This window comes from Anopheles marshallii, chromosome 3 (assembly GCF_943734725.1).
Source record: "Anopheles marshallii chromosome 3, idAnoMarsDA_429_01, whole genome shotgun sequence".
NCBI classification, from domain to species: domain Eukaryota; kingdom Metazoa; phylum Arthropoda; class Insecta; order Diptera; family Culicidae; genus Anopheles; species Anopheles marshallii.
In genome coordinates, this window is record NC_071327.1 from 12,286,106 (window position 1) to 12,303,475 (window position 17,370).

At 48.4% G+C, this 17,370-nt stretch overlaps 8 protein-coding genes across 8 annotated transcripts; 3 read left to right on the plus strand and 5 right to left on the minus strand.

The window, feature by feature from the left end:
- Window positions 1-417: 417 nt before the first annotated feature.
- On the minus strand, window positions 418-7,505 carry LOC128711434 (fatty acid synthase-like). Its single transcript, XM_053806311.1, has 5 exons — window positions 7,362-7,505; window positions 6,951-7,267; window positions 5,157-6,878; window positions 2,163-5,081; window positions 418-2,098 (listed from the first exon to the last, which is right to left on the minus strand). Exons 1-5 carry the CDS (start codon window positions 7,503-7,505, stop codon window positions 418-420), a joined length of 6,783 nt encoding a protein of 2,260 aa, XP_053662286.1.
- A 1,043-nt stretch (window positions 7,506-8,548) lies between these two features.
- Window positions 8,549-10,724, plus strand: LOC128710851 (sodium-dependent proline transporter). The gene is made up of 7 exons (XM_053805706.1): window positions 8,549-9,057; window positions 9,139-9,596; window positions 9,662-9,813; window positions 9,884-10,012; window positions 10,083-10,283; window positions 10,361-10,528; window positions 10,599-10,724. The coding sequence occupies exons 1-7, from the start codon at window positions 8,549-8,551 to the stop codon at window positions 10,722-10,724; spliced, it is 1,743 nt and encodes a 580-aa protein (XP_053661681.1).
- Window positions 10,725-10,753: 29 nt separating this feature from the next.
- LOC128710854 (uncharacterized) lies at window positions 10,754-11,179 on the minus strand. Its single transcript, XM_053805708.1, has 2 exons — window positions 11,174-11,179; window positions 10,754-11,101 (listed from the first exon to the last, which is right to left on the minus strand). The coding sequence occupies exons 1-2, from the start codon at window positions 11,177-11,179 to the stop codon at window positions 10,754-10,756; spliced, it is 354 nt and encodes a 117-aa protein (XP_053661683.1).
- Window positions 11,180-11,555: 376 nt separating this feature from the next.
- Window positions 11,556-12,003, minus strand: LOC128710857 (cuticle protein 16.5-like). The gene is made up of 2 exons (XM_053805713.1): window positions 11,998-12,003; window positions 11,556-11,918 (listed from the first exon to the last, which is right to left on the minus strand). The coding sequence occupies exons 1-2, from the start codon at window positions 12,001-12,003 to the stop codon at window positions 11,556-11,558; spliced, it is 369 nt and encodes a 122-aa protein (XP_053661688.1).
- Window positions 12,004-12,661: 658 nt separating this feature from the next.
- On the plus strand, window positions 12,662-13,133 carry LOC128710862 (cuticle protein 16.5-like). Its single transcript, XM_053805717.1, has 2 exons — window positions 12,662-12,667; window positions 12,771-13,133. Exons 1-2 carry the CDS (start codon window positions 12,662-12,664, stop codon window positions 13,131-13,133), a joined length of 369 nt encoding a protein of 122 aa, XP_053661692.1.
- Window positions 13,134-13,509: 376 nt separating this feature from the next.
- On the plus strand, window positions 13,510-13,935 carry LOC128710867 (uncharacterized). The gene is made up of 2 exons (XM_053805721.1): window positions 13,510-13,515; window positions 13,588-13,935. The coding sequence occupies exons 1-2, from the start codon at window positions 13,510-13,512 to the stop codon at window positions 13,933-13,935; spliced, it is 354 nt and encodes a 117-aa protein (XP_053661696.1).
- A 303-nt stretch (window positions 13,936-14,238) lies between these two features.
- Window positions 14,239-15,138, minus strand: LOC128710870 (cuticle protein 16.5-like). Its single transcript, XM_053805724.1, has 3 exons — window positions 15,133-15,138; window positions 14,710-15,060; window positions 14,239-14,634 (listed from the first exon to the last, which is right to left on the minus strand). The coding sequence occupies exons 1-3, from the start codon at window positions 15,136-15,138 to the stop codon at window positions 14,239-14,241; spliced, it is 753 nt and encodes a 250-aa protein (XP_053661699.1).
- A 394-nt stretch (window positions 15,139-15,532) lies between these two features.
- LOC128710871 (uncharacterized) lies at window positions 15,533-16,265 on the minus strand (the record flags this gene model as incomplete). The annotated part of the gene is made up of 2 exons (XM_053805725.1): window positions 15,533-16,045; window positions 16,116-16,265. Coding segments are annotated over 2 exons (663 nt in total), but the record flags the coding sequence as incomplete, so codon positions are not given.
- Between the last annotated feature and the right edge of the window lie 1,105 nt (window positions 16,266-17,370).

Genomic DNA, 17,370 nt, shown 5'->3' on the forward strand with positions numbered 1-17,370 from the left:
CGGCGAGGTGAAAAGACATCTTCTTTACTTTATTGTTTACGGCACAAGTTTTTGGAATCGGCACACACTTTCTATACGACGCCATTCGATGTAGCAGGTTTGTAAAAAAAACCTATTTAAATCAATACCGTTCGGGTTATTTGTGTTGTCTCAATAGAGCGGAGTGCAAAAGCACTGAAAACAGGGTTTAAAGTGCAAACTTCAATCAGTCGATGCTTGTCTTTGTATTTCAGACTTTGTGGATGTCTTTTTTTGTTATTTTCAAAGACTAAAATCTATAGGGCAAATACCATTCTACGGGCATTTTTATATTTGCATTGTTTGAATTGAACTAAACAGTTGATCGGTTTTGGAATGCTTCGCTTTATTGATTAGCTTATAGAAATTGATAAATAAGTTTACTTATATGTGTCATGTTCACAGAGTGTCCTTATTAATAATTTCAATCAGTTCCATGTTCGAAAGCATGGTTTGATGCGTTCCATCAATGACTTTGACAATCATCGACGACTGGGTAAAATCACTTAAACCATAATCCTCCTCAATTTCGCTAATCGTTCCCGAGCGTACAAGCACCAAGGGAGATGCCAGCTTTTCCTTCACATCGGTGCTCATGTTCATGGCGGCTTTCAGCCGATAGAACAATACTCGCATCATTTTGCGTGTGTAGTCTTCCGAGAATGGGTTTGATTCACGACCAATTTCCAACATTTTGGAGACACGATTTTCGTACGTGGCTTCACTCATGATCGTGGCTAAAAATTCGTTGGACACAGAAGGCAACGAAAAAGAAAGCACGAGCGTAAGGATTGCCATTTGAAGGTGCTCGTCGTCAAAGCCCGATAAATGGTGGCTGGCGAAACGCTGCAGGTACAACGGCGACCCATCGATTAACATCAGCTTTCCGTGAAGTGATCGTGCCTCTAGGCGCTTCACAATTTCCAGTGCTAACAGTGATCCGAAGGAATATCCAATGACCAAGAACTGTTCCGCTTTGGCGAAGACAGTCTGGAACATCTCGTCAAAGACGGTGTCAACGATTCCGACGATGGTCTGCTCATCGGTTGCGTTGGCGAATGTTTGCAGCATAAATGTAGGAGCGTTGATCTCGGAAGCGATCTTGGTCCAGGCTGGACTACATACGCTCTCAATTCCCGGTATGATCAGAACAGGTCGATCGAACACGAGGTCGTTACATTTGGAAGACAGCCGTAGGACAGTGTGATGACTGGCGGCTTCATCACCGAAGCTTGCCAACAAATCCTCCAGCTGTAGCTGTTGAGCAGCGATTTCGGCAGCTTCGTTCTCGGCCTTAGCATCGGCGAGCTTCTGAAGCTTCGAGAAGGTGAGCGTGCGAAGGTCCTGGGGCGTCAAGATGATATCAAAGTCTCGCTCCAGAACCTGTCGGATTTCGACGGCCATGAGCGAGTCCATACCGATGTCAGCGAGCGTGCTCTCAACGGAGACGGACTTCATATCGCGAATGTTCATGATGTTCATGACGGCTTCGACGATGTTCTTGGCGCCACCGCTAGAGCTACGCTTCTCGGCAACAACCATACTGGCCACAAGAGGTTCGGAAGAGGTCAGCAGCTGATCGAGCACTTGGATGCAGGAAGAAAGTCGTTGCTGTAATGTACCGCCGATCTCCATGTCGATTTTATCTTCCTGCATGTCGGCAACAATTCCGACCTCTCCGATGGCCCCCCACTGGATGGCTTTTCCGGGCAGACCTTGAGCGACACGATGTTCGATGATACGTTCCATGATGGAGTTCGCCATGCCGTAGTTAGATTGACCGGCGTTTCCTCTACCGCACGATACGCTGGAGAAAACGACGAAATGCTTCAGCATGGGGCACAGCTCTCGGCTGAGTAGATCGAGATGGTGTGTAGCGGTGGCTTTCGGAGCCAGACACTCGGCAAACTTATCCACCGATTGGTTCTCGATGATGGCATCCCGGAGCTGTACGGCCAGATTGAATATACCGGCGATCGGTCCCATTTTTATGGCTTGCTGGAGAAGTCGACGACATCCATTCTCGGTGGAGATGTCTTCTGTAGAGACGAGCACTTGCACTCCGTACGTATGCCATGTACTAGAGAGGAAGGAATGGTCGAGTGAAAAATAACTGCAAGAATCACAATGCACAGAATACTTACTTGATACGGTATTGCTGATAGGGCTTGGTGATTCCTCTGCTGGAACTAAGAAGCAGCTTACGACAGCCCCGAATGATAAGCCAATCGGCCAGCTCAAGTCCAAATCCACCAAGACCTCCAGCAATGACAAAGCTTTGCTCAGGGTTACAGTACACCCGCGGAAGATATGCTATCGGGACGGACGCGAGATCGTCTTCGTTATCGCGAATCTTGAGCACAACCTTTCCGATGTGCTTGGCCGTAGCAAGATATCGGAACGCTTGTTCGATCTCGTGCGCCTGGAAAACGCTTGTAGGAAGGGGCTGTACGATGCCCTTGGACATATCCTCCACAATGAGTTTGTGTAACTCCTGCATGAGTTCTCGTTTCTCCTGGAACATCAAATCGACGAGCACGGCGGTGAAGGTAAGTCCTTTTTGGAAGAGTGCCATTGCCAGTTTGGAGTCCTTCATCATATCATATTTTCCAATTTCTAGAAAATGTCCACCCTTAGCCAGACAGCGAATGGAAGCCTGAAGCTTTTCCTCGGAGAGGGAGTTGAGAACGAAGTCAACACCCCGCCCATTGGTACGCTCCTTGATGAGCGTTTCGAAAGAGATGTCTCGGGAATTACCGATGTTGTTAGGGTTAAGATCGGGGAAGTAGCTTAAGAGGAATTCACGTTTCTCCTTGGTGCTAACAGTGGTAAAGACTTCAAGTCCGTAAGCTAGACATACTCGAATCGCAGCTAGACCAATGCCACCCGTGCCGGCGTGTATGAGAATGGAGTTTCCTTTGCGAATATGAGCGCAAATGAAGAAGGCAGCATAGACCGTAGCGTATACCGTAGGAATAGTAGCCGCTTGCTCCAGGGTGCATTCATCAGGAACATCCAAAGTGAATAGAGAATCAGCTTCAACTATTGTAGCCATGGATCCAGCTGGAATGATTCCCATAACCCGTTTGCCTGTGGCAGTGACTCCAGAGTACTCGAAACCCAAGATACACTCTTGTTGTAGTCGGTTAGTGCAGAACGTTTCGATCGTAAGTCTTCCAGTAGCGATCATGACATCTTTGAAATTCAAAGAACTGTAAACGACTTTGACCAATGGGCTTGACGGTGGTTGCTCACTCAACGGTCCAACCATCCAGGTGAATGAAGAGAGATCGCCCGGTTTAACGCAATTGGCGAAACAATGGTTGGTGGTAGACTCATAACGCGGTTCTTCCAGTAGCTTAAAATGGCGATAGGATCCCCACTCTCCATGGCGATAAACATTGATCGCCAGTCCAAGCTCGATCTGATCTTTGTAGAATGGATTGGAAGAATCGAACGGTGGCGCATTGGGGTCATCGATGAAGAAGCAGGAAACGGTTTGAATGTTGGGCTCCTTGCGTATGCAGTTCACAAGGCCGATGATGCCCGAAGAAGGATCATTCTGGGCGCAGAGAATGACGGGTTTGGTTTTGACTTCTTGCTTCAACTCCAGCAACCAATTGTGGGCGGTATCGTTCGATGATATCTGGATAACGTGAGCATCGACGCAGGTATTCATAGCGGACTTCTTTTGTTGCAGCAGCAGAAATGTTTCACCTTCGATCGGAATGGTGCTCACAAGCTGAAGTCGTCGATGGCTATTCTGCAGACGATATCCTTGAGCCTCTCGGAGTAGTATGAAGCCCTGATCGGATAGAGAGTTGATCGCATCGGAGATGAACTCGTCGTCATTGAAGAGGTTCTCGCAGATGAGCAATAGCACGTTGCGCTGCTTCATGAGCTTATCCTCCGAGATGGTAACGTTAGGAATAGGCTCCGGCTTAGCACTGGAGAGCAACGTAAGGTGAGCTTTTACCAAGGGCAAATCACCGATAGCATCGCCGAAGAGGGAAATGATCGGACCCCTCGTTTTGGAGTGAACTTCCGTAACGGTGAATAATATTGTGGATTGATTTTCGAGAATCATTTGCACAATGGTTGAGACGGCTGTGGCTGGTTGAACTGTGTTTTGCGGGTAGTACGGCTGGAAGCGATAGCTCTCAAGTACAGGAACACCGGGTGGAAGTCGTCGAGCGATAGTACTTGCATTAAGACCACGTATTTCAATCGCTCCACACTGCAATAGGTTAAGGTCGGGATCGAAGCAAACATTGTAGCTAGGTACTTCGTTTCCTAGGGATTTGTCTGTACCCTTATGCTGTATCGGATCAATTTTGATGGACTCAATGCGTGTAGGAATCACGAGCGAACGAGAATCCACAGCTATGATAGCAACTTGTAGTATACAATCGAGTAATGCAGTCCAGTTGAATTTCCATTCGATTTTAGCATATGATCCATCGGCAGCAGCCTCTATTACGGACTTGAAGAAACCCCCGTAGTGGTATCCACGTAGCCGCAGCTCCTTATAGAAATCTTTCGATGGAAGCATCACAGCACTACTCTTCTTATGTTCAACGACCGGTGGTTTGTAGTTGGTAAGCGCTTGAATGCGACCCGTCACTACCAGTGCCGTACCTTCACTCACCTCAAAATAGCCGGTTACTTCGTTCAAATCAACTGTAAGCGTTACCTGCTGATCACCAACGAGTGTGGTTGCGCGCAGAAATTCTATATCGAAAAACTCGACCGGCATTTCCTCGGGAATGATACCCATCTTACCGGAGAAAGAATCCCACACGTAGAAAAGATAGCCCGTAGCCGGTATAAGGATTCTTCCATCGATGCAGTGGCCAGCGATGTAGTCTTGTTCCGAGAGCGAAATGGTATATTCAGATGTGCTCTGATCTACCATACGGGTCGTCCGGAAGTTGGTGACGTGCCAATCGGCTGAATGGTCCCACTCCAGCAGTGACGATATCATGGGAGTACTCTGTGAAACAGGAAACTCAACCGAAGGGTATAGCGATAGTAGATTGATTTGATGGCCTTTCTGGAAAATGCTGAAAAAGGACAAGTTGTGATTATAGATCAATAGTGAAGTACTATTAGAAAGAGAGGGGTATGCAAATACTTACTCTCCAAGCGTCTTAAGGAAGTTGATGACGACTTCGTTAGGAGTTTTCAAAGAATCATTCAACGGTTGTAGAATACATGTTTCACCGCCTAATGTTTGGAACACCGACGCCTTCATTTTAGGGTCGTACATATCAAACGTTTTGAGCTGGCAAGGATTAAACCATCTCGGTGATGCAGCCTGTAGCCGCAGAGGTTTCAGTGCGGCTGCCATCTTAACGTTGAGCTGTTTGTTCGACGCAATGCTGCTGCTGGAGCTTTTCTCGGTATGATGGGCACGAATGATGTATCCCTGCGCGTAACCCACACGTAATGCGTCTTGTAGCGACAGTACACCATCGAGATGCGCGCACGCTATTTGTCCAGCACCATATCCAGCGTACTGATCAATGGATAGACCACACTTCACCAACACGCGATACACACCCACCTGAGTGATGAACGTCCACAAGATGCGATGAATGGGATCGTCCGTCTGCATCGTTTGATCGAAAGCATCGAAACCACATCCTCTTATTGCCTGCAAACATTCTTTGGTGCTTTTAGCGAACTCGGGAAATTGTTTGAACGTTTCCACCGTAGTCTTCCAGTTGTTATCCAGTGGTCCGAACACGAGAGTTACGGAGGGAATCTTGTACTTCTTGGGAATTACGGTTGTAACGGCTTTGTAAAGTTGCTCAACGTTGCCATCCTTACGTCCACCGAAAACAACGTATCCTTTGGTGGTCATTTTAGGAATTGCCTTGCGCTGAATGTTGTGCGTTAGTGCGTACAGCTCTGCATCGAATCCTTTACCTTTCAGACCGTCCAAAAAGTTATCGACCGCGGCAATGGTTCTACCGCTCCAAACGACCAACCGTGGCATTCCATCCGATGGACATCCTCCTTTGATCTTTGACTTCATACAGTTGTGCAGCAGCGCATGAGCATTTGCACCACCAAATCCGAAGGAATTTACCGCCACTAGGGGTCCAGCAAGAGGGGTCGATTGATCAACGACTTTAAGCTTTCCATTTAACAGCGATGGTACATCCGTACGTGGCTCCGTATAATTGATGTTCGGCGGAATGATACAGTTTTGCATCGCAATAACACACTTGGTAACGGAACAGATTCCGGCTGCCGCTTCCGAATGGCCGATGTTGGATTTAACCGACCCGACCAACAGTGGTTCGGTTCGGTCGGGACAAAACACCTTCTCAATGGCGTCACACTCTTCCGGATCACCAACAACGGTACCGGTACTGTGCGCTTCCACATAGCTGACGTCCTTCGGATCATAGGGCACCTCGGAGTAGAGCTCATCCAGCAGCTGTTTCTGCACCTTGTTGGATGGAAAGGTAATGCCCTCAAGCTTGTAACCATCGCAGTTCGTTTTGGTGTTGACCACGTGCGCATAGATACGCTTGGCGTCCTTCGCCTTTTGGAGCAGTATTACCGCATTCGCCTCGGATCGGGAATACCCCGAAGCATTCTTATCGAACGGTCGACAGTATCCATCCGCCGCCAACACGCCGAGCAGCGCAAACTGCAGGGTGATGTAAGGATGCAGCGTAAGGTTGGTACCGGCGACAATGGCGGCATCACACTGTCCCTGCCGGATAGCCTTACAGGCCCAATCGAGAGCGTACATCGAGCTGCTGCAGGCCGTATCCACCGCCATGGAAGGTCCCTTCAAATCCAACGCGTATGCAATTTTGGTCGCAAGCATACTTCGGACAAAACTATATTTTGTAGCGAGAAAGCATCCGATAGAATCTTGAAGCATGATACTCAACCGCAGTTGATGGACTCACCCCAAGATGGACCTGTTGTAGGGTGACTTAGTTTTCTTGTACGTCCAATAGATTTCCGTTTCCGCAATCGACACACCGACAAACACACCGGTGCGCGTTCCCTTGATATCATCCGGATGCAGTCCGGCATCCAGCAATGCTTCATAGCAATGTTCCAGCAGCAGACGTTGCTGCGGATCCATGGTGTGCGTTTCCTGGAAGCCACTGTTGAAGAATTCCGCATCAAACTTGCCCAAATTGTTCAGCTTCCCGAGACGCTTCGGTATGCCCGCGTACAGATGTCGCCACCGATCTTCCTTATCGTCGACTAAGTCCACCTTAAAAAAGTGGTGAAAAAACGGAACAAATATGGTGTAGACGAGGCACGTTCTGTACGACACTTTAACACGCGATCACGGGAACGCTTTGTACCTTGTTGTACAGGTTTTCGGCAAAATGTTCCACACTGTCCGAACGCGGATACTTGCCCGCAATCCCACTGATCACGATCGAATCGTCCGCAGTGATTGGTGTACATTTCGAACCCGCTGACGTGGAAGGCTTGCTCGGGTGCATGGTGATAGTTCTCGTGTTGGTCCGGTGGTGAGTGATTGTTGTTTGAATGAAATGTACGAACGTGTAGTGAAGAGTGCACTGCTGCGGTGTCGGTACCGCTAGCTTGGTTTTATATTCGGATCTAAAAAGACATTGCTTTCCCGTACCGCACCCGGCTGCACCGAATTGTGCAAATTTTTGCGTATTAATATGCAATAAATAGCATTGACGAGAAATAGGTTAGCGAATAGATACAGGTCAATGGGCAGTGGTAGACGATGGTTATACCTTGCGAGTTTTACCTTGCGATGACTAATAGCGCACAGGAAAACCTTATTACTCGCAATGTACCACTTTCACTCAACAGCGGAGTGTTTTGCAGTGCTCCAGAGTTCCAAGAATTTTCATCGAACGATCTTAAACCAGAAGAAAAAAAATTATTTTGTTTCATATATTTACACTTTTGAATAATGTTATAAGTTGATTGATATCAATCGCTAGGTGACGGTTTGTCTAACCTTGAAATCCTTAATGAATGCAAACGATACGCGGCAAGTGACCTGTTAGGTGTAGCAAATTAATTCGATTTGGTTCGGACCGTTTGAAGGAAGTATAAATAATGGGTAAGTTAAGCAGGCGGATCGCGCTTCATTTTTTACGTCCAATTTGCCGCTGCATGTTTGGCGGTTAAGTTCCGGCGCAGCGTGTGTGTCTAGCGTTGTACGGCCGTACCGGCGTTATCGGAGATGGAAGATTACCGGTGTAAACTAGTGTGGATATCGCGAGATAATGCTTCGCGCAGTGCTGTTGGACGGTGGATAAATCTCTGGTGGTGTAGACAAAGTGTGGTCTATTAGGGCCACACTCGGCACGTAGCTACAGTGTCACCCGGTAGAGTATCAGTCAATTGAAGATGATCAACGTTGATTGAGATGCGCACCGGGGACAAGAATGCCAAATCGAGCTAATGATTCCAGCGGATCGCCCAGCCTCGCGATCGGAGCCGATCCCGGTTCGCGATGGGATGACAGTTTGCTGGAAGTGTTCGGCGTCCGTGGTGCGCTATGACGGATACGAAAGAAACGCGCGGACATTGGGCATCGAAAACCGAGTTCCTCCTATCGTGCATTGGCTATGCGATCGGGTTAGGCAATGTGTGGCGATTTCCGTACCTTTGCTACCGGAACGGTGGTGGCGCATTTTTGGTGCCGTATCTGCTGATGCTTGTCCTGTGCGGTATACCATTGTTCTTTCTGGAAACGTGCCTCGGCCAGTTTAGTGGAACGGGGTGTATAACGGTGTTCAAAATCGTCCCGCTGTTCAAGGGTGCCGGTATTGCGATCGTGGTGATTAACTTCATCTGCACCGCCTACTACAATGCAATCATTTCCTATCCGCTGCTCTTCTTGTGGCGTTCGCTGCAAGCCCATCTACCGTGGGAAACGTGTGGCAATGCCTGGAATACGGTGCGATGTCTGGAGCTGCGCGGTGAACAACAGGTGGAACTATTTCTCAACAACAGTGAATTAATGGTGACGGATCGCTACCGTACACCAGCGGATGAGTTTTTCCAGTAAGTACTCGCAATTGATCGTGCTCGACAAGTCAACGTTGAATCGTTCACATATACCCGGTGTGTTTTTTTTTATTTCAGTAACGAAATTCTTCACATATCGGACAGTATCGACCATATGGGAGGCATCGTGTGGCCACTGTTGGTGTGCGATGTCATCGCCTGGATAGTGATATTTTGCTGCATTGCCAAGGGTGTCCAGTCCGTCGGTAAGGTAGTCTACTTCACAGCCACCTTTCCGTTCGTGATCCTTGCGGTGCTGCTAGTGCGCGGTGTGACACTACCGGGTGCGATGGAAGGCATCAAGTTTTACATTATGCCACAGTGGAGTCAGCTGCTGAATCTTCGCGTGTGGGCAGACGCGGCTGTACAAATTTTCTTCTCGCTCGGCCCAGGCTGGGGCGGCATAGTCAATATGGCGAGCTACAATCACTTTAAAAACAACACCAAATTCGATTCGATCATCATACCGATCGTGAACTGTGGCACAAGCATTTTGGCTGGCTTTGTGGTGTTTTCGGTGTTGGGATATTTTTCACGTAAGTTGCAACATGGCAGATCTTAAGGGAGGAAGGGCAGTGGTTAAGCTCTTGTGGTTTTGTAGATCAAACGGGTCTTCCAGTAGCAACGGCTGCCACCGGTGGTCCGGGATTGGCTTTCATCACCTACCCGGAAGCGATCAGTATGCTGCCGCTATCGCCCCTGTGGGCCTGTCTGTTTTTTAGCATGTTATTTTTTCTCGGAGTTGATAGTATGGTGAGTATGACACTGAAGAATACAGCAACTGCTATAAACTGTTATAATGTATGTAACCCCATCATTTTAGTTCGTTCAAATCGAAGCGATCGTTTCCTCGGTGCTGGATGTATTTCCCATCTTGCGTTCAATGAAGCTACTGATAACGGCCGGGACATGCGTTCTACTCTTCCTGGCGTCACTTGCCTGCGTTACGCGGGTAAGACACAGTTCGGGGAAGGGGTCAATAATATACAAAAGTCACAACTGGGTCTTATACTCGTTTGCAGGGTGGCATGTATTTGGTACAACTGTTGGACTGGTACTCGGCGTCAATTTCGGTGATACTGGTTTGCATCGTAGAGGTCATTGCCGTCGCATGGATATACGGGTGTGACAGGTTTGTCCGCGATGTCGAGTTCATGATCGATCGTAAGGTGGAACGATTTTGGATAATATCGTGGAAAGTCATCACTCCGATCGTGCTGACCGTAAGTACACGCAGAGATCCTTACACCGGTATATCGGTTGTCGTAGTTGAGAACAACTATTGTTACCCTCGTTTTAGTTTATTTTCATCACAACAATCGTGTACAACACTGAGGTGTCTTATAATGGTGTGTCGTATCCGCGATGGGCGATTGGAATCGGTTGGGCAAGTTGCGTGGTCTCCATGCTGTGTATTCCAGCGTTTGCCATTTACAAGCTGGTGTGTACGAAAGGTTCTTTGATGAAGGTAAGAATGCGAAGCAATTTTGTTGGCCTTTTAGATTTACATTCTTTATTTTTAATGCCTCATCATGCAGCGTTTGAAAAGTCAGCTACAACCACAAGATTGGGGTCCGGCCGATACATATCAGCGTACAATGTGGAGTGACAATGTGGAATGCGTTCAGAAAGGTTCACGCGTGCAAGAGAATGACATTAAATAAACAGTTTCTTCGTAGCTTCTTACCACAAATCACACCGACACTTTGACCGGCTTAGTTTTAGTGACATGCACTGCGCCCGGATTGGCGGCCACATTCACTCCTCCTCCAACCTCCACTTCCACTGGTCGCTCAACCGGAACCGGGGCGGGATGAACCACAACCGGAACCTGATGTACAACTGGCTTCACGACAGGCACATACACCGGTACCGTATGGACGACCTTCTGTACATGCACTTCCGGTACCCGAACGTACTCTCGCACTGCAACCGGATGATAGGTGTGGAGCTGATGGCTGTGGAACAGGTGGTGGAAGAACGGACTGGGATTTGCATACACGGTAGCGAGCAGTGTGAGCGCTAAGATAGCTCTGAAGCCCTGGAAGCAAACAATCAAGCCGAGAACTATTACTCCCGAAGAGCAGCGGAGTACTCGTCCACAAACACCTACCTTCATTGTGACGGCCTGTTGTGCAAGATGGGCGGAAGATCTCCAAATAATGCATCTAACGCTCATCGGTTCGAATTTATATAGTTTGGTTTCGGAGCATTTGAAAACTGGTTTTCCAAATTCCAAGTGGTCCAAAGCTCTTATCAGATCCACACGCCGAATACCCCGGACAATGGCATCGACACACCGTCACCTAAGCAATGTGTCTTTCTTTCTTTGCATACAATCAATTAGTGAGAACCAGCGAGAAGTTTACGTTGGTAGCCGAATGTGTGTATTTCGAACGAATCGCTTCCTAATGTCCAGATTCTTCACTTGGGGTTTGATTTGACTTGATGACTATTTTCGGGACGGAAAGAGTGTATTCACTGGTGGGCAGCGTTTAGTCCGAACCTGGCGCAGCTTCCAGGTTGAGTTGCTGCTGAGAGAAAGCATGGCCTGGCAGGGGGGCCTCATGGATCGCTCCTCGGTTGGCGGCCAGATAGCGGGCCTCCTTCTGATAAACGATCGCCGGTGCACTGTAGGCCAGTGGAGCGGTGTAATAGTACGGAGCAGCCGGTGCGTATGCCAGCGGTGCATGGGCATAGGCGTATGCGGGAGCCGCGGCAATAAACTTCGCATCCGAGTTACTCTGCACCACCGTAGTGTGCGGGGCCGCCAGGGCTAGCGGTGCTCCGTACAGCAGCGGGGCGAGTCCAGCGTCGGCGACAGCTGCCAGGGCCATCATGACTACAGCTGCGATGCACTGGAAGGTTTAGGAAAAGTGTTATTACATCTAATATAAGCTTAGTTAGCGAAAGACTGAAACGCTGAACACTATTTACCTTCATGATTGCTTCTTAAAATTGTTTGTGGGTTGGTTGAGAAGGATTGCTTGATCGAAAGATCGGTTGAGTAGTGTGGTGCCTAGAGAGTATGCTGTTCCCTTTTTATACCAACTCAAGACGCGCGTCACTTGTCAGAAAAAAAGCAAAATAAAAAAAACAGTCCACGGGAAACATTCTTCCACAGCATCAGATAAAAGGAATTAAACAGAAAAGGGAAAAGACCCACGATCAGGTGAGCAACCGTTCGTAATGTAAGGCGAAAAAGGGGGCTTAAACGCAACCAGATCAAGTGTCCAGATCGGTAAAATACTTGTTCCTGGGATGCGTGCGCTTGCGTATTCAGTACGTGATCGTCAATTTCGCACGGAACCAGAACAACGATGCGTATGTTGCGCGGGTCAGTGCACTTGGCGAACGGGAGAGGATCGCGTTGCAAGAACAAAACTGGTTCTGTATGTTTGTGCATTGTTTCTTTTTTTTAGTACGCTATTTTCTATAAAATTATGAACTGGAATGAATGTGACGGTCGCGATATGTAATGGAAGTGTATTGAGCTTTTTTTTAATGTAAGAGTATAAATATCGATGTAACGCCGAGGTTGTGATCAGTATTAACTTGTTCGTCTTTTACAACACAACGAAGTATTCCAACAATCGCAATCATGAAGGTATTGTTAAAAAACGGAACATTTTAAAACAATATTTGAAATGGGCAAACAAACATGGGGTTTAGATGCTAATTTCATCTAATATACAAATCTTAACTTCCAGTGCATCGCAGCTGTAGTCATGATGGCCCTGGCAGCTGTCGCCGATGCTGGACTCGCCCCGCTGCTGTACGGAGCACCGCTAGCCCTGGCGGCCCCGCACACAACGGTGGTGCAGAGTAACTCGGATGCGAAGTTTATTGCCGCGGCTCCCGCATACGCCTATGCCCATGCACCGCTGGCATACGCACCGGCTGCTCCGTACTATTACACCGCTCCACTGGCCTACAGTGCACCGGCGATCGTTTATCAGAAGGAGGCCCGCTATCTGGCCGCCAACCGAGGAGCGATCCATGAGGCCCCCCTGCCAGGCCATGCTTTCTCTCAGCAGCAACTCAACCTGGAAGCTGCGCCAGGTTCGGACTAAACGCTGCCGACCAGTGAATACACTCTTTCCGTCCCGAAAATAGTCATCAAGTCAAATCAAAACCCAAGTGAAGAAGCTGGACATTAGGAAGCGATTCGTTCGAAATACACTCATTCGGCTACCAACGTAAACTTCTCGCTGGTTCTCACTAATTGATTGTATGCAAAGAAAGAAAGACACATTGCTTAGGTGACGGTGTGTCGCAGCCATTGTCCGGGGTATTCGGCGTGTGGATCTGATAAGAGCTTTGGACCACTTGGAATTTGGAAAACCAGTTTTCAAATGCTCCGAAACCAAACTATATAAATTCGAACCGAAGAACGTTAGATGCATTATTTGGTGATCTTCCGCCCATCTTGCACAACAGGCCGTCACAATGAAGGTAGGTGTTTGTGGACGTGTACTTCCCTGCTCTTCGGGAGTAATAGTTCTCGGCTTGATTGTTTGCTTCCAGGGCTTCAGAGCTGTGTTAGCGCTTACACTGCTCGCTACCGTCTATGCAAATCCCAGTCCGTTCTTCCACCACCTGTTCCACAGCCATCAGCTCCACACCTATCATCCGGTTGCAGTGCGAGAGTACGTTCGGGTACCGGAAGTGCATGTACAGAAGGTCGTCCATACGGTACCGGTGTATGTGCCTGTCGTGAAGCCAGTTGTACATCAGGTTCCGGTTGTGGTTCATCCCGCCCCGGTTCCGGTTGAGCGACCAGTGGAAGTGGAGGTTGGAGGAGGAGTGAATGTGGCCGCCAATCCGGGCGCAGTGCATGTCACTAAAACTAAACCGGTCAAAGTTTCGGTGTAACGTCGTGTGCAATGTTGGATGTGAATAAAGTCTCGAAATACAAAATTTGAAAAGACAGAAACAATTTTGCAGGCCCTGGAATCCATCATTTATAGTTCTCGAGGAAAGAACTATAAGTGAAAAATAAGATGGGTATTGAATAAACTCATAGTACAATGTGAGATTTTGCAATTTTATTTCATTTTGTGTAACCAACAAGACAACACTTGTCAGCAGTTCGAAATTTGTTAATTTAGTCTGTACGTGCGTGTGTAATCGAAACAAAATATCCTTTCCGCGCCGTTGTCATTCTTCGATATCTTCTTACTGCGTTCCTGGTGCAGGCTCTACGTTGAACGCCTGCTGGTTGACAGTGTGTCCGGCGAGAGGCGCATCATGTACGGCACCGGGAGTGGCAGCAACGTAACGGGCACCGGTCTTCGCCACCACAGCAGTGGCGGGCTGCTCAACGACAACGGTTTCGGCGGGGGCAACCGCAGCAACTGGGGCAGCCTCAATCACTTCCGAATCTGCCGAGTAAACGGTCGGGATCGGAGCGACCGATTTGTATTGCGTCACTGGAGCGGCGGCGTAGGTAACGGCCGGGGCAGTGTACGAAACGGCCGGGGCAGCATAAGACACGGCAGGGGCCGAGTAGGTGGTCACAGCCGGAGCCGAATAGCTAACGTACTTCGGTGCAACGTTCTGCTGCACAACGGTCTTTTCCGGAACCGAGTAGGCAGTGACGACCGGAGCCGAATAAGTGACAGCGGGAGCAACGCGCTGCTGCACAACGGTCTTTTCCGGCACGGAGTAGGCAGTGACGACCGGTGTCGAGTAGGCAACAGCGGGGGCAACGTTCTGGTGTACGGTGGTGTAGGCAGCCGGAGCAACGTTGTAGGCGGTAACAGCAGGCGCGGCGTATGTTACAGCCGGTGCCGCCGAGACGTATTTCTGCTGAACGTAAGTCGTTTGCGGCACGGAGTAAGCGGTGATGGCTGGCGCACTGTAGGCAACGTTCGACGTAACATAGTTCGGTGCAACGTTCTGCTGAACGACGGTCGTCTCGGGAGCGGAGTAGACCACCGGAACTACGGCACCCTCAACAACCACGGCCAGGGCCACCATGACTACAGCTGCGATGCACTGGAAAGAATGTAGAAAAGAAGAGCCCTTTAGGCCCTAGTACGCCAAAGCGATGCTGTTTCAATCACTTACCTTCATGATTGCGGAGTTTGTTTGTTTTTCGGAAGATACCGTCCAAACTGCGTGAAGATCGATTGCGTTGTGATCGAAACCAAGCCGGTTGTACGGCTTATATAGGTGGGCCACTATTCTTCTTTCCTTTACCAAAAAGTCTCTTGCCAAAACAGGATTATTCCATAAACAAAAAGGTTAATTGTGTCTTAAAAGACCATTTTTTATTAGATGACTTGATTGGGCGGGTTCCATGTGAAGGAGGTAACAAACATTCGATAAAGAACGCACAAAAGAACGAAACGAGAATAACCGAACATACATGAGCGAGCGGTGACAATCCAGCATAGGATTAGTGGGCAAAGCCGAAAATAAAATCACTCGTGCATGTATGTACATCATGGATCGGATTGAATGACATTTAGAAAACATATTTGGCAACTGGAGCAGAATGAAGATACTTGTTGTATCCCAGTCCATAGCCGCCATAGTTCAACAGTCCGTTGTCGACGACTTTGGTGGCGACAACCGGGGCGACCAGCTTGTTGTATCCGAGACCGTATCCGCTGGCAAGGACTGGAGCAACCAGCTTGTTGTATCCCAGTCCGTAGCTGTTATCAACGACCTTGGTGGCGACGACCGGGGCGACCAGCTTGTTGTATCCCAGTCCGTAGCTGTTATCAACGAGCTTGGAGGACAGCAGCGGAGCAACCGACGGGTATTCGACCACTTTCTTCACTGCCGGATAGGAACTGTACAACGATGGGTAGGCATACTTGTCCACAGCTGCTGGCAGACCGTACGAAGAACCGACAACCACCTTCGACAGGGGAAGTCCATAGCCATAGCTCTGGTAGGACAGATCATCATCGTATTGGAGGTAGGACGCTTCGGACACAGCGACCAACGCCACAGCCATGATTACGATGAAGAACTGGAAAGCACGAGAGCATAGTTTCAGAACCGATTTGACCGATTAGATCTGAGTTTCCCACGAGACTTACCTTCATTTTGATTGGTTTTGTAGAATGTGTTGATAGAAGCGCTGTACGAATACTGATGCCGCTATCATCAGCGGTCGCATCTTTTATAACGCCACCTACCGGAAGTGTAAAACGAAAGGAAAACTCCTTGGCCAAGGTCTTTTGACCGGAAAATGTGTCGCTTGCAGTTTGTTATAAAAGCAGACGATATTTGGGTCAAACGATCACAGTTCACTTGCAACGTTTTCGCGATCAAATCCAATCGATCGAAGAAGCACTCAACTGTAAACATGAAGGTGAGTTCAATCCGAGCTATTATTGTATTTATTGATACTGATGGGAAGGAAATGTACTCCAGGGATTCATCGCAATCGCCGTCCTGGCTCTGGCAACTGTCTCCAGCGGTTCCTACCTGCCAGCTGTGCAGTCGGTTCTTCCGTACTCCTACAACTCGGGACTCTATGGCCTGGGTCTGAATGGGTATGATGGTCTTGGTCACTACTCTGGCCTCGCTGGACTGGGCTACTCCTCCGTCGCTGGTCTGGGCTACTCCTCCGTGCTGGATCACGGACTGTCCTACCCGTACTCGGCCGCTCTTCCATACTCTGTCTACAACAACGGTCTCTATGGAGGATACTACGGTGCCAAGTACGCCCCAACTGTGGTCCAGGCCAACGTCAACACTCTGAAGACGGTCAGTCCGCTGGGTCTGTATGGAGGATACTACGGTGCCAAGTACGCCCCAACTGTGGTCCAGGCCAACGTCAACACTCTAAAGACGGTCAGTCCGCTGGGTCTGTATGGAGGATACGGAGTCGAACACGGATACGGTCTGGGTCACGGCTATGGCTACGGATACAACAACTACCTCCCAGTGCAGGCCCATGCTGCGAAGTACGTTGCTGCCAACCCGGGAGCCGTCCATGTGGCTCCTCTGCCAGGTCATCTAGTCAACCAGAAGTCGATTGTGGCATAAATGCATGTGATACTGAAGGTTTTGGAAAAACAATGTAAATAAATGAACATTTTTATACGAACAATTAAAATTTCAAGGTTAATTTACATATAAAAAATAGGATATTTTGAACGAACAACATAAATAACCGAAATTAATTTGTAACATAAAGATCAAAACATCATGGGTGTTAATAGTTTCCTTTAAAAAGAGTTATCGATTTAACTTATATTTAGTTCAAATGAAGATTTTTTTCATGAAACAGAAACACTAACAACAGACATATTTGATGTTTGTTAGGTTTATTCAATCCTTGTGACT

Coding starts and splice junctions, on each gene's coding strand:
- LOC128711434 (XM_053806311.1), bottom strand. CDS start 7,505: ATGCACCCGAGCAAGCCTTCCACGTCAGCGGGTTCGAAATGTACACCA. Junction 6,879..6,950: donor TACAACAGGTCCATCTTGGG/GTGAGTCCATCA, acceptor TACAAAATATAG/TTTTGTCCGAAGTATGCTTG. Junction 5,082..5,156: donor TTCCTTAAGACGCTTGGAGA/GTAAGTATTTGC, acceptor GTCCTTTTTCAG/CATTTTCCAGAAAGGCCATC.
- LOC128710851 (XM_053805706.1), top strand. CDS start 8,549: ATGACGGATACGAAAGAAACGCGCGGACATTGGGCATCGAAAACCGAG. Junction 10,284..10,360: donor TCACTCCGATCGTGCTGACC/GTAAGTACACGC, acceptor CCCTCGTTTTAG/TTTATTTTCATCACAACAAT. Junction 10,529..10,598: donor CGAAAGGTTCTTTGATGAAG/GTAAGAATGCGA, acceptor CTCATCATGCAG/CGTTTGAAAAGTCAGCTACA.
- LOC128710870 (XM_053805724.1), bottom strand. Junction 14,635..14,709: donor ACTCCGTGCCGGAAAAGACC/GTTGTGCAGCAG, acceptor GTTCCGGAAAAG/ACCGTTGTGCAGCAGAACGT.